The sequence below is a fragment of the Ursus arctos genome, unplaced genomic scaffold (assembly GCF_023065955.2).
Source record: "Ursus arctos isolate Adak ecotype North America unplaced genomic scaffold, UrsArc2.0 scaffold_23, whole genome shotgun sequence".
Lineage (NCBI taxonomy): Eukaryota > Metazoa > Chordata > Mammalia > Carnivora > Ursidae > Ursus > Ursus arctos.
The window spans coordinates 32,592,582-32,605,430 of NW_026622908.1; the positions used below are offsets into that span (position 1 = coordinate 32,592,582).

The following is a 12,849-nucleotide window of genomic DNA, read 5'->3' on the forward strand; positions in this document are numbered from 1 at the left end:
CCGATGCCGGCTCTCCGCCTCCCCGCCAGGGAGGATGGGGCGGGGAGAACACAGCACACAGCGCGCCTCCTACAATTTAGGGGTTCATTCACCCCCAAGCCTACCCACCGGCCGGGTCAAGCAGGCCTTCGCGGGGTCGTTGTCTAAACGCAGGCCTGGCTGTGCCCTCGGTAGGGATCTCGGTCATCATCTGGGCCATGCAGCGGAGCCGAGGCTGGGACGCCTGTACCGAGGGGTACCGGCTCGAGCGGCGCGACAGCCGCGGAGCCGGTCCTGGGTCCCGAGTCCCGGGTCCCAGGAATGTGGGAGGGCTGGGCGGGGAGGGCGGGCACGGCAGGGGCGCTTCCTCTGCCCGCGGGAGGGGAGACGCCAGGGCGCGCGCGGGGCGCGCCACCGCCCCCTCCCCGCCGCCGGGCCGGCTGGGCGGGGGCGTGGGCTGCAGCGGGAGGGCGGCGAGGGGCCGCGGTGCTCTGCAGCCGCCTGGCCGGCCAGGCGGGAGGAAGCGATGAATATTCAGAGGGGGAGGGGGAAGGGAGGGGGCTGAGCGCTCGCCGCGGCTCCCTGCAGCCCGAGCCGCATGACGCGCGGAGGAGGCAGCGGGAGCCGCAGAAGCCGGGATCAGAACGCCGCACGCGGGGGGTGGGCGCCGCTTGCTCCGCCCCACGAAGCCCCTGCGCGCCCAGGGACGCGTCCCTCCCGCGGCAGCCGCGCCAGGCTCCGCCGTGTGGCCGCCGCCGCCGCCGCCGCTGCCATGTCCCCGGGGAAGCCCGGGGCGGGCGGAGCGGGGACTAGGCGGACGGGCTGGAGGAGGAGGAGGAGGAGGCGGCGGCTGGAGGCGGCGACGAGGGCGCCCGGACTCGGGCGCACGGCGGGACCCGACTCGCGCGTCCCGGGCACGTTCCAGGGCGCGCGGGGCATGAAGCGGGCGGCGCGGGAGGCGCGGCCGCCTCCGCGCTCGCCGGGGCTGCGCTGGGCGCTGCTGCCGCTGCTGCTGCTGTTGCGCCTGGGCCAGGTGAGCGGCCGGGTGGGCCCGGGCGCGGGGGCGGGGGGGGGGCGGGCGCGGAGGGTGGGGGCGGGCCTGGCATCCCCTGCACCTGCCCGGGTGTGCCCTGCCTGCGGGGTCCGTGGGTGGTGGCGAGGGGCCCGAGTGCTCCGAGCCCCCCTCTTGGAGGGGGCTCGCCGGAACCCAGCCGGCCTCGGGCGCCGGCGACCGAGCCCCTGCCCCGGCTGCCCAGTCCCGGAGGAAGCGCGGCGGGGTCCGGGGTCCCGGGGTGCCCGTGGCCTCCTGGTGGAAGCCTCCGCGCGGGCTCCAGGCCATCTCTGGCCCGGCCCTTCCCCGAGCTGGTCACATCTGGCCGGCGCGGGCCCGGCTAGCCCGCCCGCGGCGGCCGGAGGGGGCGTGTTTGCGAAGGGCTCGCGTCGCGGAGCGGGGCCGGCCTGGCCGAGCGCGGCCGACCTCCGACCCGGCCTGCAGGGGCCCAGGGGGCCGGGCCGAAGGGCAGCGGCGGCGGCCGAGGCGGGGGGGCAGCCGGCGCAGGGGCGGGCGCGGGGCCTCCGGGCCGAGGGCACCGCTTCTGGGGGAAGTCCCCAGCCCCGGCAAAGGTGGCCACTCGCAAGGCGTTCGTCAAGGCGACGGTCCCCTTCCCGGAGAAACTGCTTGCTTCCCTGGGCGTTTATTTCGTGCTTTGTGGGCGCAGGCTCTTCCCCCACCGCCCTGTTTTCTAGCTTCGCTTTTCAGATACTGCTGTGCCTGGCATTTTGGCCACCGACCTTTCTGAAAGCGCCGTTTCCCCTTCATAGTATTCCCACTGGGGCTGAGGCAGGGCAGCTGGGAGACGTTCCCATGTCACAGATAGGGAACTTGAGAGGGAGAAGTGAAAGAGCAGAATCACCCAGCCCTGGTCTCGGGAGCTGAGCAAGCGGGTTCGTCCTCCCAGCCTTCTAGAAGCCTGCTAGGGTCCTGCACCCGCGGTCCAGTGTGGCCTGGTGATACCCCTGTTGTGCGTTTTGTTAATGAAAATCATGCTTGTTTTATACAAACAACAGCTCTAAGGAGCTGATGATGTCGGGAGCCTGAGAAATGCCTTATTGGCTGAGGATGGAACCTGGTTTCAGGGAAAACTTTTCAAGCACAGATACAGGATTGTCTGAGAGCAGAAACATCAGCCTTGGGGCCGCCAAGAAGCCTAGCAGTCAGGATAAGGGAGCTGGGACCCATGGTAACTCTCAGCACCCAGAGAGTTGCTCTGGGTGCAGGCGTCCCCTCCCAGGTTTCTTCAGTAGACTTGGGAAGGCAGTGTGACCTTCTCCTGCAGAGAATCCTGGACTAGCTCTAGGGCCAGTCTTCAGGGCTGGACTGCTCTTCAGTTCCCCACACCTTCTTTAACAGCAGTTGTAGGGTGGGCTAACAGTACCTGCCCCCAAGAATTGTTTGAGGACCTTCCACTGGCCAGTGTCCGAAAGAGCTTCGTAAACATTAAAAGGTGTCCAGATGGGGTTACATTAAGGCACAGTGTGTATGGACTGCCTTCTGCCTGTCCCTGTAAGGAAACTCGTGGAGAACAGTCTCTGAAATTAAAACTAAAATCGCCTCATAATGGAAGATCTCTTGGACCAAAGTTTATACTAAAATACTTGCTCTTCATTTATTTTTAGTTTAATTTGACACACATATATATTTTTTTATTATATTATGTTTTTACTTTGTCCATGGTGGTTGCTAGCTATGCTTTGAATCAGTGAAAAAATGTCTGGGGTAAATTGATTGCTTGCCTAATCCTTCCTTGTATTTCAGTAGCAAATTGCTGCTCTCTGCTTGTCCCCTATTTAGATATTTCCTTCCTCTCTAATGCGTTCTGTGGAAACTCAAGGGGACTCTTCTTATGTCTCGTTTTGGGATACATTATAAAATAGGAAATCTAAAAGGCTCTCTGAAACAGCATTTTCAAAATCCGCAGTTGACAGTTCATTTTGAGAGTGGAAGTTTCAGGGAATTTTCGAGCCAGACCAGAGAGAGCCCAAACCGTTCATTTTTTAGGTGAGAATATTGAGGCCTAGAGAAGATGGTGACCAGGCCGAGGTCACCTGGTAAGACAGTAGAGGAGTTGGGACTGGAACCTGTGTTGCCTGCCTCTGCCTAGTATTTTCATGATGCCCTTTCTTTCTTTCTTTCTTTCTTTCTTTCTTTCTTTCTTTCTCGCTATGGTTTCACTTTGCTGTTACTTTTAACTGTAGGCACAGCCCTACCTCACTGTGTCCTCCCAATACTGTGGGTATAAATTGAATTTTTCAAAAGGACACATATTTGAGATTGGAAGTTGTATTTGAGATTTCTGAAGTTTGTGCATTTAGGAAATGTGGGTGAAGGTATCAGGCTACCTCCCTAACATTTGACTGGTTTTCTGAAGCTTGGATAGTGTGTGTGTGTGTGTGTGTGTGTGTGTTTTAAATGGAATCAACTGTAGCAGGTTTAAATAATGGACAAGTCATGGTAAAGACACAGCTCTGCGAGGGAATTAATGAGGATGGGTGTGGAAGCTGAAGAGCGGAGATGGCTGGAAGATTCAGTGCTTAGTAGGGCCGGAAGATCCATTTTTGACCCTGGCATCTCATTCCCCTTCTTCAAGACAGGAAGGACGGTCAGAGATGATTCCAGCATGAGGACTGTGCTAGTTGCAATGTCTGACTCCACCCATTCTCGTAGCATTTTTGTACACTAATTTTGGTTTATGTGTATGTTTAAGGCAATGTGACCAAGCAATCCTGTCCCTCCGCCCCCCTTGCCTCCTTTTCTTGGGAAATATAGTCCTGACAGATTCTTTGAGAAACAGCTTGATAGTGGGCTGCTTTAAAATGGGGGAAAAGAAAAAAAAAAAAAAAAAAAAAGCTGGTGACTGGTAGCTGTTTTGTTGGTCTTACAGTGTTTTGGATTTGCTTTTTCTCTGCTTTCTTGTTTCCTGGTGAATAATAACTGTTTGCGTCTGTGATCTATAATAGCTAATCCTTAAGCCTGCTTACCTACCTGCTTCATCCAGACTACAAAAAATATTTTGACTCCTCTTTCAGTTGCTTGTTAAAATCTCGTATGGGCGACTTTAAATATTTTTGTTTTGCTTCAGAACAACAACGGAAAAACCAAACGATTATGTTTTGTTTGCAGACAGTTTAAGAAAACAGAGCAGACCGGGTTATGGTTAGACGGTGACTTTGAGTTGATTTCAAGTTGAGCCCACGATGAAGACAACCGTGGATCCCCAAGCTTTCCTGAGTGGGGAGAGCCCTGGCTCCTGACTGAGCAATTTCAGTCAGCAAAGAGGTTATTTAGCTCCTAAAAGTAATTTTTGCTTGGGGTTGAGGCCGAGGTAGAGTTGCTGAATGACTGCAGGCCTGGGTTTAGCCAGCACATCGTCTGCAATTACTTCTTAGTCCATTCGCTGCTTGGCCAAGGGGATTATTTTGAGTGCGGGCTAAGAGGCAATTTTCTGTGTATTTCCTTTTAACCTAACACTGCTGGTAATATTATAATTAATAGGTAACATAATACATGGCAGGTACTGGGCTCAGGGTTGGAATGCATTATCTCATTTGACCATTCCAGAAATACGAAAAGGTAGGTGCTGTTCATGTTCCCATTTTATCTGAGAGAAAACTGAGGTGCCGAACTCCCCAACGGCTCGTAACTCGGATGTGGTAGAGCCAGGTCTGATGCCTTCACCGCCCCCATTTACTGTCCTGTGCTGTACAAAGTCATATATTTTAGAGAAGGTCTTCAGTGTGCAAGTAAGAGGTGAGGTGACAGACTTGTGGTGAAGAACAGGCTTGTGGGTTCTGAACCCCGATGGGGCAGGGAGTCGTTTTGGCTTCTCTGCATCCTGTCCTCGAAAGGATCTGCTCCATTTGTGACATGGACAACCCAGGTAGCTCTTTCCTGCTCGTGTTGCTTTGGGAGCCTGAGTCTCGGTGGAAACAGGGTCTGGAGTGGAAAGGCCTGGGTTCGGGTCCTCGCCCTGCCACTTAGTAGCTGCGTAAACTTGGGCAAGTCCTTTAACCTCTGTGACTCCTCATTTCCTTATCTGGAAAATGGGACTGATGCTTCCTGCTTCCCTGGGTGGTTGAAGAGGATCAAATACGATAGACGAGGAACGGCCATATAAAATCCAAGGCACGATTCTAAGGTTGTGGCCGCGGCTGTTATTTGGGGAGAAGTGGGGCTTCACATCATTAGTTTGTATCGCAAATACTTATCAAGCATTTCTCACTGAGCGACACCTGTGGACGTGCAAGATGAACTTAGCTCCGTCACAAAACATTTTTTTTTAATGTTAAGAATTATTTATTTTTGGGGGTATTAGTAAATAAAAATAGTTGTATATCATGTCCGTGATTTTATAGAGTGACGCTAAATATAGTATCGTGGTATATAAATTTGTTTATGTCTAATAAAAAGCTGATCAAAGAAAAATATTGGGTAAATAGTTACGAAAGGATGATATGGTATGGCAGACCTGTAAAGGTGAAAAATGGCTTCAGTGTGGGTAATACTGGGCACACAGCAGGCAGCCTGCCTTTGTGACTTACAGGCCTTCGGGGTGAGACGTCAGGCTGATCCCCCCCAGCCAACGGGTCACAGTTGTGATCCCGGCTGTGTGTGTGATGTACCTGTTGTCCGCTCCCCCCCCCCCCGGCACCCCTGACAGGGATGAGCTGGGGGCAGAGGGTCTCTAAGTCGAGATCCCTTGGAAGCGGCAGCTGTCTCAGACTAGTGAAGTCCTTAGTAGTTTTGTCACCACCTCGTATGGCTTTCCAGTGGCTTTTCTGGTGACCCCTCAGAGGACGGGAGCTGTAGGAAATTTGTTATTACTTCCTTATTAGTGATAGCTGTGGTCATCCCATTGTTTCAGAATTTTCATGGCATGTAAATGCCCGGGTGGAGGGCTGGTGGGACTGGGACGGTGGATTAGGGGGCATTTTGAAAGCAAAGTAGTGTCAGCTCCCACAGAAGTTCTAATTTTAACCATGCAAATAATTTTCAGTTCCACTTTTCCTTCTTCCTGTTAGAGGAAAGCTGTACCCTGTTGCCATTTCTGAGTCTCGAGCAGACAATGTCGTCATTATGCTCCAAACTATCTCCTTCTCCAGGGCAGGAATGGGTGGTGGTTTTCTGGGTGCCTGTGCTGGGCCCCAGCCCAGTGTTATTTCATGGCTTCTGGGTAAATAAGTGAGTGAATATTAAAACTTAGCACCAATGTGGAGTCTATAACACAGTGGTTCGTAATCTTTCTTGGGGGGGGTATAAGACCCTTACAGAGTATGTAAAAGGGAAGCATCCTCTCCCCAAAAGGAATGCACATATTTACAACTTTGTATCCAATTTCAAGGGTTTCACAGACTTTTTAAAACAGCCTGTGATTCTCAGGTTAAAAACCCTCCAATCTAAAACTGTATAATGTTAGAAAAATATCAGTGTTCTTCAAAGGTAATCACTGTGGGTATCCTTGGTTTCCTTCCAGGAGGAAAAATGTTTCTTTGTAATGCATACAAGTATTTGTATTCATCTTCTAAAAAAAGTTACATTGACGAAAACTTTATACATTATAGTCTACTTAGCCGTTTAATTTACTTTATTATTTTAGACATTATTTAATACCCCTACTTACAGCTTTAATGCATTCTTTTAAATTATGCCTGGGATTCTCATGTGTGAATTTACCATGATTTATTTGACCATGTCCCTATCAGTGGACACTTTAATTGCTTTTAGTGCCCACCCCCCAGCCTTTTACAAATCATGCTTCAGAGAATGTCTTTGGTGCATATTTCTTGTCACTTTCACAAGGATATCCGTAGGATAAATTTCTAATTTTAGGATTGCTGCATTAGAGGGTACATGCATTTAAAATTTGATAGCTATTGTTAAGTTGTCCTCCAGAAACATTGTCCCAGTTTGTGCCTGCACCCACCCATAAGTTTGAGAACTGAGGATTGTTAAATTGTTATTTTTAAAAATTTTTAAAGTTTTTTTTTTTTTTAAGTAATCTCTACACCCAATGGGGGGCTCGAACTCACAACCCCGAGATCAAGAGTTGCATGCTCTACTGACTGAGCCAGCCAGGTGCCCCTAGGATTGTTAAATTTTTAAATGTGTACCAGTCTGAGAGGTGAAAAGTTGTATCCTGTTACTTTTATTTATACCTTTGAATTAGTTGAATATTTTTTCCTATGTTTTGGACCATCTGCATTCCTTCCTTTCTTTACTTTTTTGTTAATTCTCTGTTCGTTAAAAAAAAAAAGATTGCCATTATGTTATTGATTTGTACAAGCTCTTTGGAAATTAAAGAAGTTAGTCCCTTGGCTCTCATTTGTGTTGGAAATATGTGTATTTTCCAACTATTTTAGATGTGGCCCTTGTTCTTCAGGCGCTCAGAGATAAATAAGATCCCCGGATGGTGAGGAGAGTATAGAGCTTGGAACCAGACAGCTTGGTTGGAACCCTGGCTCTGCCGTCTAACCAGCTGTGATCTTGGGCAGGTGCCCAAACTTTCTGTTCCTTGGTGTTCACATTTCTAAAATGCTAATAATTATAGTAGTACTAGTCACACAGGGTAGTTGGATAAATTGAGATCGCGTTATGTTAAAGGTCCTTGTAAATGGATACAGAAATACAAGAACAATATTTAACAGAATATTCCATTTACTCAAGAGTTAGATTTTAAAGATAGGGCACAAGGCCATAATCATGACTTGTCAAAATTGTGCTACAGAATCTTTTAAATTGGATTTAAGAGACTCAGTCCACAGTGGAGTGTATACATACACACATATGCATATATTTATGTATTCAAATATATAAGGTAGAGCAGTGTATGCTTCCCTGACAGCATAATTTAAATGACATATCTCGGGGTGCCTGGCTGGCTCAGTTGGTTAGGTGTCTGATTCTTGGTTTCAGCTCAGGTCATGATCTCAGGGTTGTGAGTTCGAGCCCTGCGTCAGGCTCTACAGTCAGCGGGAGTCTGAGATTCTCTCTCCCTTTCCCTCTGCCCCTTCCCTGCTCTTTCTCTCTCAAATAAATAAATAAATGTAAAAAAAACCCCCAAATTACATTTCTCGTTTGACAGCGAATTTAATTAAATTAATATAGGTTAAATGACCATGAGCTATGACTGAAGAGTGGCCAGTGTGGTCCTAGCCCCAAAGGAGCACAGGAATATTGACCATGTTCCTTAAAAAAAAAGAGTCCTCTTTGCATCGACTTGAGCACTGCTCTTTCTTTTGTGACCTGGCCGGCTCTGACGGTGGCTGCCTCCTGTCTCGGGTCCGTTTTTTGTAGGGCCAAGAGGAGTTATTTAATGCCACCAACGGAAAGTAAAGACATAATCCTTGGCTCTAATTGCAGGAGATGGGAGACAGGGGAGTCCGTGCTGACTGCACTGCTGGTTTCTATGGCAACAAGGCGATCCTGCAGTTCCTGCTCCTGGCCAAAGGGTCGCCTTCTTTTCACGTCCTTGTGTCATGGGGTTTCTTCCCTCCCCACTGAGAGTGGACCTTGCTGGCGGTCCTGTTGCTGAGGCTGGAGACAGAGAGCTGCAGGGAGCTGCAGGGAGCTGGCTGTGGGTATGGAGGGAGCTTGCTGCCCAGAGCTTAGCGTACTGGCTCGGGAGGCGGACAGACCTGAGACCTCCAGCAGTTCTGAGGCTTGGAGCTGTGCTTGTTCTCATCTGGAAAATGGGGGCAACGAAAATACGGACTAAATGGATCCACGTAACAAGTTCTTAGCATGGAATAGACCTTCAAAAGATTTTGGCTGTTTTTTTATCATCTTATTTTGCTGGGGTACTGGCATAAATTAGTACTTGAAAAGATTTTAAAAATTATGTTTACCTTATAGGTTATAAAGCCCTTTGGGATCTGTGAGCTCACAATATTCCTGTGAGTTTGTCATTGTCATTCCCATGATTGATTGATTGATTGATTGATTTATAAAGATTTTATAGTCTGCCTTTGGCTTGGGTCATGATCCCAAGGTCCTGTAATCAAGTCCCACATCAGGCTCCTTGCTCAGCGGGGAGCCTGCTTCTCCCTCTGCCTGCAGCTCCCCCTGCTTGTACTCTCTCTCTGACAAATAAATAAAATCTTAAAAAAAAGATTTTTTAAATTTATTTATTTGACACAGAAAGCACGAATGGGGTGGGGGCAGAGGGAGAGGGAGAAGCAGGTTCCCTGCTGAGCAGAGAGCCCAATATGGGGCTCGATCCCCATGACCCTGGGATCATGACCTGAGCTGAAGGCAGACGCTTAACTGAGCCACCCACGCGTCCGTGTCATTCCCACTTAAGGTGTGGCTTGGTCTGTCTCTAAGTGACTTGTCCAATTCAGATGTCATCTGTCTTTTACACATAGTGTAGCCTAGTTGTAAAAATTAATCAAATTTCTAATCCGCGTACAAGAGGCACATTGGACAGGTGAGTTCCCTGGTGTGGCTCATACATACTTTTAGGTTGAACCATATGAACTTCGGTTTTTGGTCCTTTGAATATCAGCCCTCGAACATGGTTCCACCTAATATGATCCAGAACGTGTGCGAAGTTTGGAAAACCAAAACCTAGATTGATCTGCTGGAAAGCAGTCTGTTTAAACCCATGGGTCATAAAACCAATTTAGGAAGTTATGAGCAGCATTACAAAATGATGGACTGGAAATTTTCAGGGTTTACTGCATGTAGAAAAAGTAAGTATTGTGTCATGAAATTTGTTTCTGTTACATATACTCTGTGCGTATGTGGCCTGAAGTGCACAGAAAACGAATTTCTCATGGTGGCTTTAGGCATTGTCCAAAAAACTGGAAGCTGCTATTATAGGCAGTTGTGTGGCAGAAGATGTGGGGGAGGGGTAGAGGTGGCTTTTGTGTCCAGAGACAGTGGAAAACCAGTATAAAGTCCCCAGTTATGCATTGCAAATGCCCCCCTATGTAGCCGAACACTGTCTCGCAGTGGCTGGTGCAGGAGGGACCCACCTTCAGGGAAGTCCCTGGGAAGGGAGGGGTCCACTGAGAGCTGAGGAGGCCTACTCTTAAGTAGCTACCCTTCTGGAAACTTGAGAGGGACCTCCTCTGAAGGACGCCTCTGTAGAACGAGCTATTGGCTCTGCTCTGTGTTCTTTGGCTAACGGGTTAGGTAGAGAGCGAACACTTCTGCCTCCCGTGTCGTGTGTTCTGAGAACTTCGGAGCAGGTCTCAGGGGGTCTGAGGTTCTGAGGGATCATCAGCCATCTGGTGAGTAGTGGGGGACTCACACCCGGCCCTGCCCGGCCTCACAGCCCAGAATTTTTACCTCCAGGTTGTGCTGCCTGCGCTCCACTCAAGCTGATCTGCACAGGACTCATGCTGATGCTCTGGGGCCCCTAGACCCCAGCTGGCTGGGCAATCCTGATCACAGGTGGTTGATATAATTCCCATGTGAGTCAGTTCAGGTTGTTGTTGTTGGTTTTTTTTTTAATATTAAAAAATTGGAAATGTAGATAAATAAAAGAAGAAAGCGAAATTACCTGTAATCTCCACTCCCCTAAGCTATTTTGAACAGTGATTTTTGTCTTTATGTTTTTATATTCTTTTTTTTTAAGGTTATTTATTTATTTATTTATTTGACAGAGACAGCCAGCAAGAGAGGGAACACAAGCAGGGGGAGTGGGAGAGGAAGAAGCAGGCTCCTAGCAGAGAAGCCTGATGTGGGGCTCGATCCCAGAATGCTGGGATCACTCCCTGAGCCAAAGGCAGACGCTTAACGACTGTGCCACCCAGGCGCCCCTGTCTTTATGTTTTTATATTCTTTTTTTTTAAGGTTATTTATTTATTTGACAGAGACAGCCAGCGAGAGAGGGAACACAAGCAGGGGGAGTGGGAGAGGAAGAAGCAGGCTCCTAGCAGAGAAGCCTGATGTGGGGCTCGATCCCAGAATGCTGGGATCACGCCCTGAGCCAAAGGCAGACGCTTAACGACTGTGCCACCCAAGCGCCCCTATGTTTTTATATTCTTCCTCCCTCCCTTCCTTCCCATCCATCCATCCATACATCCATCTATCCTAAAATAAGATTATCTGCTACACATGTTTTATAACTTATATTTTTGTGTGTGTATTACAATGGGGGGGGGGCAAACGCATCCCTAGGGGTACCCCAGAAAGCTACAGATTAAACGTGAGGCTTTTTCCTGGAGTGTCACTGTTACTTAATGGCAAGTATTTTGAAATGTTCTTTGGAAACAAACAGACATATTATAGATTAGATACCAAATAGCATCTAGAATGTTTTCAGCAAATACAGGAGACCATAAAGAAAGAAATCTCCAATTTCTGGGGATGTGAGTGCACTCTCCTGTCTATTCTTGGGGGCAGTTTGTGGCAGTTTGTGAAGCAGTGACAACACGTTGCAAACATTTTCCCTTGCAAGTAGATGTTCTTCTCTTGGGTAACTTTTATTTTATTTTTATTTTTTAAAAATATTTTATTTATTTATTTGACAGAGAGAGAGAGAGAGAGAGAGAGACAGCCAGCGAGAGAGGGAACACAAGCAGGGGAAGTGGGAGAGGAAGAAGCAGGCTCCCAGTGGAGCATGGAGCCTGATAGGGGGCTCGATCCCAGAACGCTGGGATCACGCCCTGAGCTGAAGGCAGACTGTTAACAACTAAGCCACTGGCACCCCTCTTGGGTAACTTTTAGCTGTTGCATCCTACTGTGCTATATGGAGGTCCCTTATCTCGTTTCTCCTGTGATTAATCTTCTGGTTTGTTTTTGACATTTTTTTGCCGTGATCAACACTATTCTGATGACTCTGTGATTTAATCTCTGAACACATCTCTGATGATTGTCTTCAGATAAATCAAGATCATAGAAGTAACAAGAGCGCGTACCACAGGTTGAATATTGATTATGAATTATCAGCACTTTTTACGTATTAACTCGTGCAATCCTATGATATAGGTACAGGGATGGAAACTGAGGCCCAGAGTTATGATCAGGTCTGTGGCCACATACCTCAATCATCTGGTTGTGGGCTTCTTTGGGGGCAGAAGAGAGAGCCAGACAGGATTGTGTGCATGGGCCAGGGCATGTCTGAGTCTCCTGAACGACAGCTAGACTTGATGGCAGCTCTCAAACGTAGGAGGGCCGTCTTCTGTGGAATGGGTGTGGCCCAGAGTCATGACGTGGCAGAAGTAAATTACTTCCCAAAGCTACAAACGATAAGAGTATCTGCTATGGACTTTAGATTCTGGAACCCGATGTGATAAAGACTTCCTGAAACTTCGTGGCCTGGGCCCAATCAAATGACATAATGGCATCTCGTTGGAGTCTTGGTTTTCCTGTTGTGAATGAATTTGGATGTCATAGAGCTTGAACTTGGGCATAGATGGCATGACTTCAGAGTGTCCTGTAGGAGGAGGAGCATGGGTCCAAATCCACACCCTTCTCCTACACCACGTGACCCTGCCATCTGCCCAGGTGCTTAAGCTTCTTGGAACCTGTTGGTCATCTGGAGAGTGATGATGATTGCTGGGCCATGAGTTGTTAGGGTTAAACGAGGGAAGGTGATCAGGCACCCAATCCAGTTTGTGGCACTTAGTAACTCCTTAACTTTTCACTCCCAATTCACCCCTCTTTATTAACACAACATCTCCTGACTTTGGGGTGGCAGTTGCCATGTTCCCAAGGTTTGAGGAGACCTTCTCTGAAGGTGTTCAACTTTTGTGAGCCTTGATGCCTGGGACTATTATCTCAAGTGGGCACTAAATCCCACTGCGTGAAGAGAGATTATAGGGGACGTAGGCATGAGAGCTCTTCCTTAAGACATCTTGGCCCCT

General features: G+C 48.8%; 1 protein-coding gene across 1 annotated transcript in view; it reads left to right on the forward strand.

Annotated features, from left to right (window-relative positions):
• Positions 1-549: 549 nt before the first annotated feature.
• PTPRJ (protein tyrosine phosphatase receptor type J) overlaps positions 550-12,849 on the forward strand; it is a 161,413-nt gene continuing 149,113 nt past the window's right edge. The window contains exon 1 of the mRNA XM_057317052.1: positions 550-1,012. Within this exon, the coding sequence (XP_057173035.1) occupies positions 578-1,012 (435 nt within the window). The 5' untranslated portion in view covers positions 550-577. The remainder of the gene's footprint in view (positions 1,013-12,849) is intronic.